General features: G+C 42.7%; 1 protein-coding gene across 6 annotated transcripts in view; it reads right to left on the bottom strand.

Moving 5' to 3' along the window:
* LOC149241084 (branched-chain-amino-acid aminotransferase 5, chloroplastic-like) overlaps positions 1-15,692 on the bottom strand; it is a 172,119-nt gene that overhangs the window by 103,482 nt on the left and 52,945 nt on the right. For all 6 annotated transcript variants that reach the window (XM_089373868.1, XM_089373869.1, XM_089373870.1 and 3 more), the window contains exons 3-5: positions 2,953-3,127; positions 948-1,124; positions 706-837 (exon numbers count right to left, since the gene is read on the bottom strand). In XM_089373868.1, coding sequence (XP_089229994.1) covers positions 706-837; positions 948-1,124; positions 2,953-3,127 — 484 coding nt within the window. The remainder of the gene's footprint in view (positions 1-705; positions 838-947; positions 1,125-2,952; positions 3,128-15,692) is intronic.

Below are 15,692 nucleotides of genomic sequence, written 5' to 3'. Positions count from 1 at the left end.
TTTCACTTCCCCCCACACATTACAAGCCCTGTGTCATCATATTCCTTCTCTAGGTCCAAGAGGCACTAGCACACCCTCTTCCCTTGTCCACATATCTAGGTCGGGCATAGAAATGTTGCCCCGGAGGTCGATACAGCTAAAAGAAAGTTAAAAGCATATTATGGCCACAAGCAAGAAACAAAAGGAAAAGAATCTTATAAAATGCAAAAGATGGCCGAGACATTAAATATAGCATGTGGGCAAAATCCAAACATGAGCTCTACCCATTATCATGGCCATCATCTTGGTTCCTGGGGCCCGTGAATGCCCCCTCATCATTAAGGAATCAATGCACGTGCCAACCCTTGGTGGGCAATGAACTACCCCACCTTAAGGGGGTAATAATTGCTTTACCTCCTTCACAACATGCTCTCATTTCCTAAAGCCCCAACATTAATACAAAGAAAAATCAAGAAAAGGCAAAAGGAAAATAAAGGGGTGGAAAAACAAATGCTGGGGTAACTCATGTATTCACGATTGCTCCAACCTACATCTATATTACTATTGTCTGATGTATTTACTATTTATTATTTGTAATATGTGCCAAAACAGAAAATTTCAGTTGATAGGAACTTTTATCCATCAAGAAATGGCTATTTAGGAAATCGCAAAGTAACAACAGAAAAGCATGATCTTGATTAATTAGGTAGCATTATAGAAACCGACCTTGAAATAGTTTCCGACAGGAGAAACATATATAAGAAATGTGATCTCTGGAGCTGGGGCAACTCCTAATATAGCTCCACTACCAAGAAGTAGTGGGCGGATATAAAGAGAGCCTTTTCCAGCAGGCGGTATCTGCAAGCAACATGCATAAATGTTCCAAATTAACTCTATTAAAGATACAACAACTGTGATATCGAAAAACAAGAACCATTAAAAGCATTCAAAGTGAACAACATTGTTACCCAGCGCTTGTTGGCCAAGATTGTTTGTTTTACAGCCTCCACAAATCGTTCTATTGATGGGGCTGTCATACACATACGTTCTGCACCCATTATCATTCGCAAGGCATTCTCTTCTGGACGAAAGAGCAGGATTCGCCCATCATATGTCCTATGTGCTTTCAATCCTTCGAATAAACCCTAAAATACCAACAGGACTATGTCCTTAGAAGAGTTTCAGCAAACAAGATTAAATATGAAAATTATATATATAAAAAACCCAAAAACTTCTCTCTATAAAAATCTGCAGCTTCCTAATATTCTCCAGGGATTGCAAAACAAAATAACAACGTGCATCTTCTAAGAGAAACATGATCATAGGGAGAAAACGCATATAGCATAAAACAAATGTCGAATCATTGACCCATACCACAAGCCATGATGACATAACAAACAAAATGCATTTCCAAGGGGTCAAGAAGGTCAGAATTGGTAAATACAGTGTGCAATACATAACTTACAAGTTGATTTCATACATAAGCAGCAAAACATGTATAGAAATATATTTCAATCTAAAAACTAAATAGCAGGACAAGTTTAAAATTTGACAACCAAGACATGCCCGTCAAGAATGACAGTGACCAAATACTTGAGAAGTTCAGATACTCGTCACCTCCCCATAGTAGTACACACTGGCATACACATTCTCGTGCATATTTTTCCTGTTTTATTCAATTATATTTAAGCAAGATTTGTCATGGAGTTGTTTTCTGGCTCTATATATTTAGCTTGTTTCCTCCCTTATACTGCAACACAGTCACTCAAAGATTTCCTATTTCCCTTGAACTTTGAGAAATGTGTAGTTTGATTTGGCATATATTTAAGAATTTTGACTATATTTTCAATTTCAAAATTCGCACATCAAGTAACTATAGCTAGCTTGTAAGTTTTAGTAAACTGTTTTCAGTCAAATGGATGTAGCTCGGGTGGTTGGGAGAAATGTTGTTATCCTCCACACACTGGTTCAATTCTGCTTATGACATGTTGAGCTCATAATGAACACATCCTTGTAATGGCCTCGAGCCTTGTTGTCGAGACTCCCTCGAGGACAAAACATGTATTTTTCTCATATGGAATATAAAAATATTTCCTTGAGGGAAAAAAATAAATAAAAGTTTTAGTAAACAATTTTCTTAAGAGACATATTTTTTCTCTTAATCCCTAACTCTGGCAGATATTCAACCATAAGAATATACTTTTCCACAAATATAGTCTTGACTCTTAACAATATAATTTCTCCCTACCATCTAGTTTTTTCGGAAGAACTTTGACATTGGATGCAATTCCTTATTATTTACAAGTAGACTCTTAACAAACACTGGAAACAGCAAAAGAAGAAAGAAGACCTAAAAGAAGTCAGTGACAAGATTCCTTTTAGAGATTTGTTCGTGAGGCTTCCTGTGACCAGAGCCATTTAAAGGCTGGAAGTAAGAGGCTATGAGTGTGGAATTAGCAGTCCAAAAAGATCTCACCTACAGAGAGTATTCTGCTGTGGTGAAGCATCTCACCTACAGCAACTTGTGTACTAGGGAATAGATTATCTAATGGAGACCTTGGCCTGCAAAGGATGCTTAGATGGATATTAAATTCAACTTGGTAGCTTCTAGAATATCTGAAAAATTCCCATCCGCTAATAGGCTTTGCCATATAACCCAACCAAACAGACTTAGCTACTGGTTAAAGGATGTCAAATGAAAACAAGAAGCCACTTCATTTTGAATCGTACACTGCATATGAACCAAACAAAGACCACAATGCAATGTGAAGATGTCCTCAGTGAAATGAAATCTTGAAAATTGTATTGGTCTAAATTTGAAAAGAACCTTCTAAAGTTCAAGTTCTTTTAGAATAAAAATCACAGGCATGAAATGTTGTATTTGAGAACAGGAAAAATGTGAATGTTAGGAAATGATTGTAATGACCGTTATAATATATCACCTATGAGATAAAAGAACATAGCTTCACAAACCTGTCCATAATTCAAGACACCAGCTGATGGGCTTAGGTCAATATTTCCAAAAGGACGAAGATCTCCTTCACAGAACTCTCCATCTTGGCAACATTTCATAAGGTACATGTAATCTGTTTTTTGGATTGCAAACCTCAGGTTATCCCAATCAATGTCAGCTAGTTCATCAACTTCCCTGCGTGGCAAAGAAAGAGGAAAAAATATATATATCTGAATTTCTTCCTTCAACAATTTTAGAAATAATAACCAATTAGAGTGCATTATTTAAATAATCAGGTTGGAACATTGTGGTCAAATGGAATGTTATCACTTTTTGTACGCATCTAAACCCTCCTTGTGGATTTAGCTACCAATGTGAATTAGTCCCATGCAAATTGATCTCAGCACAGAGACCAATCTATAAAGAAGCACAACAAAATTGATAAATCAGCAGAGAGATGATTCAGGAAAAAGGCCATCAAACTTAATGTTAGTCACAAGTTGAGACCAGAACAGTTAAAATTGTCCAGTTTTATAGAAGAAAGCAAAAGCAAAAAAGCAAGAAAATATTTAAAATTTACATAATTCACATTAGTGGGGCACTTAGAGATGATAATATCCATGATGTACCTGTTCACACTGAACAGTGAAAAAGCAACATTAGCTGACCTGCTAAATAGACATGCTTGAAATAAAACTCTATATTTGTCATTATATGAAACAAACAATAGAAAAGTCGCAAGATATCATATTTCAAATAATATTACTTATAGTTTCATTTAGAAAAAGCAATTATAGAATCCTATTTTTGTTGAGTTCGTGCATTTTCTCCAGATATGGTAATTTGACACATGAATTATGTAATCTTGTAATAGCAGACCTAGATTCATGTATGAAATTGCATATCACCAAATTCTGGCACTGCTTAAGCCTGAAATAGTTCCAACTCCATAAATTTAGTTTCCCGCTAACAGAATAAGAAAATAGGACTGATTAGAGATATGTCCCTTGTTAAGGTGAGAAATCATGGATAGGTCCAATGAAGGCTTTCATGCACTTAAATACAAAATGTGATCACATCTAAAATCTCATTTTAATTTTATAAAAGAATTGGGTTGGTAAATAACCCCCTTTGTTAATGAAGTGAGCTCTACCTTTGACTGAGATGCCAGAACCAAGGCGTATCTATTCCATCATATTTCCCCAGGACTTGCACCTAGACTCCTCTGATGAGATATGCCACATCCTAAGGCTGTCAAGGTTCCCGAGACTTCTACCCAATCTCAATCCAGGATAATTCTCAATTGGCCTTACAGCAAAATCTAGCAGCCTAGTTCCAAGCCTCACTAGGCATTCTAGTTTTTAGGGCAACAATGGAATCCGCCACCACTGTCACCTCAATAGCTTCTCCCCTATTTGTGGTCAGATGCTATCCCCACAAGGGAGGCTTCCCTAGCAAGACTTAGAGGTTATATGATCTAGGGATCTAAGCCAAATAGATTTCTATGGAACTTGCGAATAAACACCCTAAAGGATCTTCAATAAAGTCAGACTCAAGAGTTGAAAAAGATAATGAGATAGAGGGAAGTACCAGCGAGACCTTGGAGGCCAAAATATGGTCTATAGATGTTCAAGTAAGCTTTCCCACTAGCCACCATAAACTAATGAATGCTGTTATATCTAGTAGCCACCATAAACTAATGAATGCTGTTATAATTTAGGCTTTTATAGATATGCAGATTTACAACATGCAAATCAGTATAACAGCTACTTAATCAACCTTTCAATGGTAAGATCAACAATGGTTTGAGGCTGCTCGAGGAGGTAAACAAGGGATAGGTTAACCAGTAGTTTTTAATGGCTGAAAATGCACAAAACAACAGCAATAACCTACACGTCAGCCCCAAAATTAGTTGTCAAAACATTAATAAAATGATAGATTTTGCATTTTGAACATTAATAGATGCAACTTCTACATGAAGAACTATAACATATAGATGCAAAATTGCAATAAACTGCAGTTTTAACCAAACCCTAACCCTAGTTACCATAAAAAAGGAAACTTAAAGTCAATCAATACACCAAGATTGGTGCCTCGAATCAATTCGGCAATGGAGTCAATTAGGGCAAGGTCAAGATCGAAGGACCTTGGACAGAGAAGATGGAAGACAATTCGCTTCACTTTAGAAACCTTAGCATCTTTCTTGAATAAGAAATTTAACGTCAAAGGATGCAAGAAACTAGTTTCTTTTATGTATACTTGATGACAAATTTTGCATAAACACATAGAAACAAGAGTTGCATAACCCGGCATGAGAGCACTCATGACTTTGCATGAGAGCACCCATGACTTTGCAGAAACAACGTTTTTATGTGTTTATGCAAAATTTGTCATCAAGTATACATAAAAGGAACTAGTTTCTTGCATCCTTCCTTTAATTTCTTATTCAAGAAATATGCTAAGGTTTCTAAAGTGAAGCGAATCACCTTCCATCTTCTCTATCCAAGGTTCTTTGTTCTTGTAATGTCCCTTCCTAAAATATTCTGGAACAGGATTAATTTCTACATTTTGGGGTCGATTTTGGAGGTGATGGGGCCCATTCGATTTTATTAGGAGGCTAGACGTAGTAGAAGTTATTTCAATGTGGTTAATTTGTACGTGGGAGTCACCCACACTAGGAGAATACGCATTCCCTAGTTCAATTTGCATGGAGGGGAAATTGATGGTTAAGTGAGGGACCCACGATGGAGGGAAAAAAGAGGGAAAAGTGCTCCATGAAATCTATATAAGGAAGACAACTCTCCTCATTTCAGCACCTTATCTTTTGACATATTGAACTCAATCTTTGTTGCTCAGTGGACTTCGAGTGCCAACCCTAGGAGGGATTTCTTCTTCATCTCATTTTGTAGCAACAACAGGGAGACTAGTTACAGTAGTTGTAAGTCGAGTACCAACAGCAGGGGGAGTTACAACAGTGCAGGGATTGCGCAGTCACAACGTGAGGCACTCCGGGAAGTTGGGGAGACAGGAGCATCCTTTCATCATTTTCAGCAGTATAGAGGGCAACTACAAACAAGAGGGCCATCCTACACACAGCTCATTTCATCACACGCAGGACTGCGTCATCTCTTCCATCACTACGCAGTCATTGGAGTGAGAGTCTTTGGGGAAGCACCATCTGGGGGAGTTTGGAGCTGGGGTGATGGGAGATCATTTGGAGGGCCATTTGAGGAGGATTCCTGGAGTTGGGAGAGCAGAGATTGACAGGATCAGTCACAATAACAAAATTTGAAATTGGAGAAGGGCCAAGTCGTGAGGGGTCAATTTTTTAAGGTTGGAACCAAGGGAAACCCTTTCTGAGTTTTTCTGGGTTTTGGGCAAGGATCACACTCCTAATTTTATAGAATTTTCTGGGCAGATCTAAGGGTTCAAACAGGGGTCCCAACTCAGCAAGCAACTAGAGGAGCTAAGGGGAATTTGAGCCAAAATTTTGTGGTCAACATTTGGCCAATTCCTTCATGGGCTATTCTGGGTTTCTTGCGTAGAGGTTGGGATTAATTTCCCAAAATTTTCTGAGCAACAAGGAAGGCTCTAACAACAGATCATTTCAGGCAACAGCCCCTTTCTAGGCAATAACAGGCAACAACGCAGCTCTTGGGCCAAATTACCAACAGATTTGAGGAGGGTGTTCCGTTGTTCCTTTTGGGCTTTTGCTAGTGAGCCTAGAGCAAGCCCATGTGCACACATTCCAGCATCTTGTTGTACACCTCTTCCCATTTAATAAAATGAGTAGACAACGTAGTTTGGTTGCGAATTGTGGTTTGATGGTCTAATTTAATTTTATGGTGTTATTTTTATTGTCCGCTTTCCATAGCATTATTTTCCCTAGTTTGGAACATTCAGTGGTATCATAGCATGATCCTGGCCCAGTTGTGGGAAACTAGCCAGAAGATCATGGAAGCTTTGGGTATGAGTGCACAATGACGGGTGAAATCGGAGACACCCATGGCTCAAGGGAAATCCAATATGCAGAAATTATGGGGTAGAATTCATTGGGACGATAAGCAGTTGGCCCAATTGAGGAGGGTGACAGACCAAACCCATCCTCACCCTTACAACAGAGGCGTTAGAGGTGAGAAGGTCGTGGGGGTGCAACCATCTACATCATGTGGGGAAAGTCGACCAGATTAGGGCACCAGATCTCCTGGAAAGGGGCAAGCAGGACATAGACAGTTAGAGGGTGAGACCAGGGGGGCACTTTTGCTGGTGGAGACCTGGCTTTAGATATCAAGAGCCTGAGGAGGAGGTTGAGTATGATGCTGAGAGCCCACAGGATGGTGAGGAGCACATCGATATACCCGGTGTGGCACAGAAGTCACCTTTATTAGAGGCCTCTTTGATAGCCCCAGTTGACACCTTGGTGTAGAAGATAGATCCTACACACATAAAGCCATCTGTTGAGGAGGAGCCACCCATGGACGAGATGCCAATAGTTGTTGAGGTATCTAGAGTCATGACCAAGTTTCCAAGTGATAGATGCCCACGACGATTCCATCAGTTTCAGGCCGACCTTCTAGCATTAAAAAGGAAGGTCGTGTTAGTGTGAGAGGCTATTCTGCAGTAGAATAAGGAGCTGGAGGGCATGAGAGCGGTTTGTGCCGAGTCCACGGCCAAATTGACTCATGTTGGGGAGCGGTTGGATTCCCTACTGGTGCAGCTAGAGTGCACGTTGGGGCGTGAGAGCAACCCTCTTCGAGCATACATAGATGGGGCTGGCAACACTATGAGGTTACCTTTACCCATTGGACAGAGAGAGACAGAGCGACCTAGTCAGATTTCATGTGTTGACCAAGGTAGTAAGATGAGACGACCTGAGTTGCACAGGGTGCAGCACCCACATGTTGGGGTTGTTCTATGTGCGGGAGTTCATGCATTTGATCCCTCTCTTGGGGTTGGATGGCGAGAGATTCTGAGTTGGTACCTTGTGGAGTGGGCTATGGAGATGGTGGTGGACCTGGGTGTAGCTCAGCATGAGGTTCTAGGCACTAGGGATATCGATAGCGTAGACTAGCATTGGGTTCCGGGTGGGACTAACTATCATTTCCCAAGTATGTCGATTGACTACAACCAAGATAGTGCAGTTGACCTAGCAGTTGAGCATGCACATTCGCTAGGGGAGTCTCAGTCAGCACCAATGGCCGACCAGTTTAGGGACAAACTCTTTTGGTTTTCTTGGTATGGCATTTGTACACGGGATCACTGGGTGATCAACATACTCTGGTAGGGGTTTGTTAGAGGAAGTGGCATTGGTATGCCACCAGACGGTGCCTTGTATGGAGTTGGGGGCTCTTCACTTTTGTGTGGGGCATAGAGGATGCAGAGGAGCGAAGCAGTGGTGGCATCACCGCTGACACATAGGGAGAGTCACTTCTCGGATCCCTCAAGGGGGATTTAGAGGGAAGATCCATTCATCGGCGAGGATAATGATACGATGGTGGAGGTGATGATACTAATTGGGCGTGGCCTGAAATGCAGAGACATAGCTCTAGGCCATCACATCTAGGGATGTGTGGGAACATCTAGCGTTAAGCAGTGGTCTACCATGGGCATGGAGATGCATGGTGGTGTGTTGTAGTGTGTTGGACTACGTTGTGAAGTGGGAGTGCCTCACATCGCATTGAGTATATGCGGGGAGTGACCAGTGCAATGACACAGGACGGTACAGGATGGCATAGCCGTAGCCGGGGGTATCCAGTGGTGTACAGGGATAGGTTGCAACATACAGTGGCATGTCGAGGAATGAGGTGTTGCTTGGTGGTGTGTAGTGATGCATGGTGCGGCGCAGTGGGCTCTTGGAGTGTTGCCTCCAAGGAGGCATATGGACAAGGGCATTAGGTGTACCATTGGATGCAGCTCACCTAGGATTGATGAGGACATTGTTCAACATCTAGGGACACCATGCTTAGCAGAGAAAGGGCTTCGAGGGAGTTATCAGCAAATCCGAGGCAGAGAGAGTGTCGCCTATAGGATCACTCTTGGGCATTCCGACAGAATTTTTATCATACCATTTGGGACATAGCAGCCCATCATCCTCCAGTGTTTCTTTCAGTCACAGAGTGTTTGGTTGTTTCCCCTTGGCACTCTCCATTCAGGCAACAGGGTATGGGCGGCTCACCCTAGACAGTTGGATGAGACACCGCGTGCCATGAGCCGGGAGGAGACTCTTCAATTGAGACCCTTGGAAGGTGCACGAGCTATCGAATACAAGCTTAGGGATGACGTGGTTGATAGCCGAGGTAGCATATATTCCACCCCTGAGCTCACACTTGAGGGATAGTGGATGGTAGACTTTGTCTACAGGAGGGTACCCAGACTCCGAGCAGTGTCGAGGTGTATCATCAAAAGTTGGGATAACAGATTTCACTGCATGGTCTGGCAGAGCAGGGTAGGTTCACAGGCATGAGACCTACTCCTTATACTTGGGGTCCACCCAGGGAATACATACAGGGATTGGAGATGAGGGCCATATGGGTTCCAGTTGGTAACGATGTTACGTAGCGACATCCTATGAGGAGTGGGAGTTATGAGCTCCCCATATGTTTGGGGAACCTGAGGATCACGTTAGCGGCCAGAGCACTCCACTTTGTGACACGCAGGGTCATGGTAGAGGATGATCCAATTCACTTTGGGTTTGACACATGGGGGATCACTGAAACCTCCACTGCATGGCGAGGTAGACTTGTCCTGTTATGGCTCAGAGTTGAGATTGGCAATGGAGGGGTAGATATTGGCATCATGGAGATGCCTGGGCAGGATGAGCTTGACTCTCACAGATTTTTTGCCACTAGGCCTCAGGAGGGGAGGATACTGTCTGTGCACGATGGGGAGTATGTCATAGTCAGAGTAGCGCAGCGTCAGCATGGTGGCACCACTCTGGGACTAGCAGGGAACTGGGGCATCACAACTCTTCACAACTCAATAACCTTTAGGGATGCGTTGGCTACTATAGGGGGAGATCATACAGATCTTCCATTGGGCTTTAGTGAGTCACTGATGGAGCATGGGACTTTTGGTACAAGCACCGGGCAGGATAATGCGTGGAGCGAGGGGAGCTTCATTTTGGACAGGATGGCCTGGGATCCTGGTATTGAAGGATTCTTTCATATCAGGACAGTGTAGAGGTCAGGCACGATCCAGTGGCACATCTGGGACCCTGGCACATTTTGCAGTGACAGTGGGGAGCAGCAGTTAGAGAGGATGCTTGCTCAGGCATTGCTTGAGGACAAGCAATTTTTGGTGCATTGGAGGAGCTTGCCGGATGAGGATGCTACTTGGGAGGGCAAGCGCATACTTGAGCATCCAACACTGAAGTTGCTTGGGGACAAGCAACATTTGGGAGGGGAGGACTGTAATGTCCCTTTCTAAATTATTTGGAACAAGATTAATTTCTACATTTTGGGGATGATTTTGGTGGTGATGGGGCCCATTCGATTTTATTAGGAGGCTAGACTTAGTAGAATTTATTTCGATGTGGTTAATTTGTACGTGGGGGCCACCCACACTAGGAGAATACGCATTCCCTAGTTCGATTTGCATGGAGAGGAAATCGATAGTTAAGTGAGGGACCCACGATGGAGGGAAAAAGGAGGGAAAAGTGCTCCACAAAATCTATATAAGGAAGACAACTCTCCTCATTTCAGCACCTTATCTTTTGACATGTTGAACTCAATCTGAGTTGCTCGAGCTGCTTAGTCGAGTTACTGTGTTGTTTAGCACACGAGTGTCTCTAAGTGGCGATCTCAACCCTTGCTTCGGTGGACTTCGAGTGCCAACCCTAGGAGGGAGTTCTTCTTCATCTCAGTTCATAGTAGCAGCAGGGAGATGAGTTACAACTGCTGTAACTTGAGTACCAGCAGCACGGGGAGTTACAGAAGCGCAGGGGATTGCGCAGTCACAATGTGAGGCACTTCGGGAAGTTGGGGAGACAGGAGCATCCTTTCATCATTTTCAGGAGTATAGAGGGCATCATTTTCAGGAGTATAGAGGGCAGCTACAGATAAGAGGACCATCCTACATGAAGCTCTCATTTCATCACATGTAGGACTGCATCATCTACTCCATGACTGCGCAGTCATTGGAGTGAGACTCTTTGGGGCAGCGCCATCCGAGGGGGTTTGCAGCTAGGGTGTTGGGAGATAATTTGGAGGGCCATTTGAGGAGGATTGTTGGAGTTGGAAAGCAAAGATTGACAAGATCAGTCACAACAACAGAATTCGAAATTGGAGGGCCAAGCTGTGAAGGGTCAATTTTTGATGTTTGGAAACAAGGGAAACCCTTTCTGGGTTTTGCTGGGTTTTGGGCAAGGATCACACTACTAATTTTATAGAATTTTCTAGGCAGATATGAGGGGTCAAACAGGGGTCCCAACTCAGCTAGCAACTAGAGGAGCTAAGGGGAATTTGAGCCAAAATTCTGTGTCAACATTTGGCCAATTCCTTTGTGGGTTATTCTAGGTTTCTTGCGTAGAGGCTGGGATTAATTTCCCAGAATTTTCTTAGCAACAGGGAAGGCTCTAACAAGAGATCATTGCAGGCAGCAACACCTTTCTATGCAATAACAACGCAGATCTTGGGGCCAGATTACCAACAGATTTGAGGAGGGTGTTTCATTGCTCATTTTGGGCTTTTTCTAGTGTGCCTAGAGCAAGCCCAGGTGCACACATTCCAACACCTTGTTGTACACGTCTTCCCATTTAATAAAATGAGTAGACAATGCAATTTGGTTGCCAATTTTGTGGTCTGATGGTCTGGTTTAATTTTATGGTGTTATTTTTATTGTCTGCTTTGCATAGCACTATTTTCCTTAGTTTGGAACATTACAATTCTTGAACTTGCCCTAATTTCAGAAATTTCATGCAAAATGAAAGAAAATAACATTAAACTTACACCATTCAAGCAAGAATCACTTCATCAATCCAAAGAAAGCCTTTCCATGCAAAACATACCCTCTTGAAGGCAATACGCACTCTACTTAGCCATTGCATCCAAGAGAAAAGAAGAATTCACTAGTGCACACTCATTCAAGAGAGAATGATGAGTGAGTGCATCAATGATCCAAGAGGATTTGACTCCCCTCTATTTATATGAGGGTAACAAAGTCAGATTTCTCTTAATTTACAATCAAAAGCCATAAAAGTTTGCTTTAAATGTCCAACAAGCCTAATACATCCCAAGTAGACCTAGAGATAATTTTACATAATAATAAAACATAATAAATAACTCTTTTTTCTCTACATGTGTGGGGAAAAAAACTCTCCAACATGACATCATCCTCATAAAGCGAGCATCTCCATCAAGCAAGGTGCCAATAAGGGTCAAAGAGTGCTCCTCACTCCAAGACATCTCAACAATGTGAAAGGGTGCATCTCCAAGCTACAACTCCTTGTCGAAGACATCATCATCAAGAATCCCCATGTCATCATCCTAGGATTTGCATGGGTGGCATTGCAACCCTATGGCATGGCATCATCATCAAGAGAAGGTGTACAAGCCCTCCAAACTTCAAAGTGTCTCAAGTCATCACCATCTGCATCTCGGCTCTGGAACAAGGAAACACCCATCAAGAAGGTGCAAGGCAAGCCTAAAGGTGTCATGGGTCCTCTGGGGTACATCATCAATCCTTCTAATGCCCTAACTTCTTAGCTCAATGTTTCAGCATCATGAGGTGTAGGAGGTGTCATGCATCCATGTGAGGAATCCTCAAGGGCCAATGTTTATCTTTGTGCAAGAAATGTTGTTTCTGAAAAGTCATGGGTGCTCTCATGCTAGGTTAGATGTCCTCTTCAATGGGTTGTAGAAGTGTCAAGTCATCCCTCAAAGGATATCTAATGCATATGAGACAAACCATCTGAGACATACCCTCAATACCAAGTGACATCAACATCATTAGGTAAAGAAACCATTAAAGTATCATAGTGGACCATATTCAATGCTATGGACATAGAAATACTTCACACAATCCTTCTCTTCAAATGTCTTTCTAGTTGATGATTTGTAAAAAAGTTACCATACTTGTGTTAGAGACGATTATACACTTTGTTGAAAAATGTAGCTTCAATCGGTACTTTTATTGGCAAATTATTGAAAACGAAATTATTTTTTTGCTCGTCAAATTGGCTCCATAATCAAGAGGTGGCTTTTCAAGGGTCGTGACCCTTCACATTGACCATTATAAATAACAATGAACGAACATCTCGATAACATCCCTATTTTATCTCGAAATCACGATTTTTTGGCTTAGCTGATTTTTACCGATATTTTGATGGTATCTTAATTTTGCCGATGTTTGCTGACTTTTACCAATATTTTCCCGATTTTTTGGTTTTCCGGACCCTTGTTGATTTTATCCCGATGCCGATGTTTGCAACATTGATAAATAGAGCCACATTGGAGGTCATTTGGTATCTAAGCATCGCATCAAACTCATCTGATCTACTGCAGTTGATTCACACATGCGAAGAAAGAAGTTTTTTGTTCAAGTGTTTACTATCTTTGACCTACCATTGACCAACATTGATCGGGATTTCTCTGGTTGTTTGACCGAACTGTGAAAGAGGCCAAATATTTTGTTGATTTCAGATTGTTGATCCTCGGCCTTGTTGACTTCGCTCTATTGACTCTTGGCCCTATTGACTTTGGCATATTCCTCCTGCGTTGACCACAGTTGACTTCTGTTGAACAAGTTGCTACAGATCTGCACTTTGACTAGATGTTGACTGGACTTTGATTGGTATTTTATAATGACAGAATCAGAGATATTATCTCTCTCTGTTGACTAAGTTTGACTTGATTTGAATGGTCAAAAGTTGACCTTTGACTGGTTACTATTGGACAAATTGAATTGGAATCTCTCTCATAAGGAAAGATTGATTGGGTTTTCCCCTTATCATTGACCTAATTGCTGGTGTCTCTTGTCTTATTATCTCTGTGATCTCTTCTACTCATTATTTATGGTTGTGATTTTTCAAGTGTAACTTCTTAATGATTAATATGCTCTAAGAGTTATATTGAATGCTTTGAAGAAGACTATAATATCTAAGTATGGGGGTTTTACGCAGTGCATTATATTAGATATCATTTTGGGATTCAACTGTGTTAAGAAAGTCATTCACGTATGACCATTTCCATGAGAGGTAGTCGTAACTGACTAATTTCTCATGATTTTTGAATAGTTCACTTAGCACTCATTGCATCGGGTGATGCTCACAGGGGTGAAGAAGTGGGATTGAAACTAGTGAAATGAATCACATAGCATCAATCATCACTTCTGGGGCTTGCACCCGGTAACCAGGACTTCCCAGGAGGTCACCCATCCCAGAACTCCTCTGGCTCAAGCGCGCTTAACTGTGGAGTTTTCCCCACAATCAAGCCCACTTAGCTTGCTACCCCATTTGCAAAACCTTAGCAAGTATTGTGCCTCATGAACCATTCAAGTAGAGATCCCTTGACTCCTGCACTGTAGCTCTCTCTGCCGCTCCATCCACATCCGTCTCTACCCACCCAGCCAGTCCTGCTACTCCTCGTCAGGGCTCCCGTAGCAAGGTCTAATCCAAGAGGCTAGATACCTCGAGGATCCTACCCCTCATCGCCTGTAGTCCACCTGACTACAGCTCGATGTCTCCCCACTTCCACTCAAGTGGTGCGTGTGCACTCATGGCACAGTCATCGTCTATCAAAACTTCCTTCTCTACCCATGCTAGCGCTGCCTTAGTCTCCAAAGGCTCCCCCTTACTCTTCTTCCTTAGACACTGGGTCACATAATGACCCATCTCCCCACAGTGGAAGCACTTGATCTTGGAGAGATCTTTCTTCTTCCGCTTCTCCTGCTTTCCCTCAGATGCTAGGGCCACATCCTCCTCCTCCTACTTGACCTTGATCCCTTTGTTGTTGCTACCTCTCTTCGACTACCATCTGATCTCTTCCTAGCGAAGAGTTCCCACATCTCGTCCCAAGGTAGGAGAGTCCCTTTGCCCAGGATGCTCTGGACAAGCACTTCCCACTCTTCTGAGACAACACTCAAGGTTGTCCTCACCATAAGCTCTTAATCCAGTGTCGCTCCTATAGTAGTCAACTGGTATCGGATCTCATTCAGTCCTCCGAGGAAGGAGTCAATCGATTGACCCTTCTTCATCTGATATAACCTCATCTAGTTCTCGAGCAACATTCTTCTCTGCACAGAAGTATGCTGGTACAGGTTCTTGAGAGCCTCCCACATCTCAACTGTCGTTTCCTTCTCAGCTATATGTGGTACCACATGATCCTTGACCCCATCAAGGATAATGCACTTGGCCCTCGCCATCGCCTCTTCGTACCTGTCATTATCATTGGGGTCGACTGGGATAGCTACTACCTTCATTGGGGTCAATCCTTCTCTACCCCATGCTGGCTCTACGTCTACCCCGGATGGGTCTGTGTCAGCCCCAGGAGGCCCTGCGTCAGCTCTAAGAGCCTCTGCATCAACCACACTGGCCCCTCTGGTGCTCTGCGCAGCACTTGGCTGCCTCTGCATGAGCCCTTGCTGGCTCTGCGTCACTCTCCCCGGCTACTGCCCTGCTAGAAACAGCTTTTGTCACCTCAGGACAACTGTGTTCTACCGCTATTACTCCGCTCGGCTGATGTCTTTTAGTCCTCCTATGATCTGCAATCACCCTCTGATACCATGTTGAAGTTTCTAATTTTACTTAGTTAGAAACCCTTCTTGC

This window comes from Pinus tabuliformis, chromosome 8 (assembly GCF_031772625.1).
Source record: "Pinus tabuliformis cultivar Carrire ecotype Pingquan chromosome 8, CPIR1, whole genome shotgun sequence".
Classification (NCBI taxonomy): Eukaryota; Viridiplantae; Streptophyta; class Pinopsida; order Pinales; family Pinaceae; genus Pinus; species Pinus tabuliformis.
The sequence above is the reverse complement of the archived record's forward strand: the minus strand, read 5'-3'. Positions and strand labels throughout refer to the sequence as shown.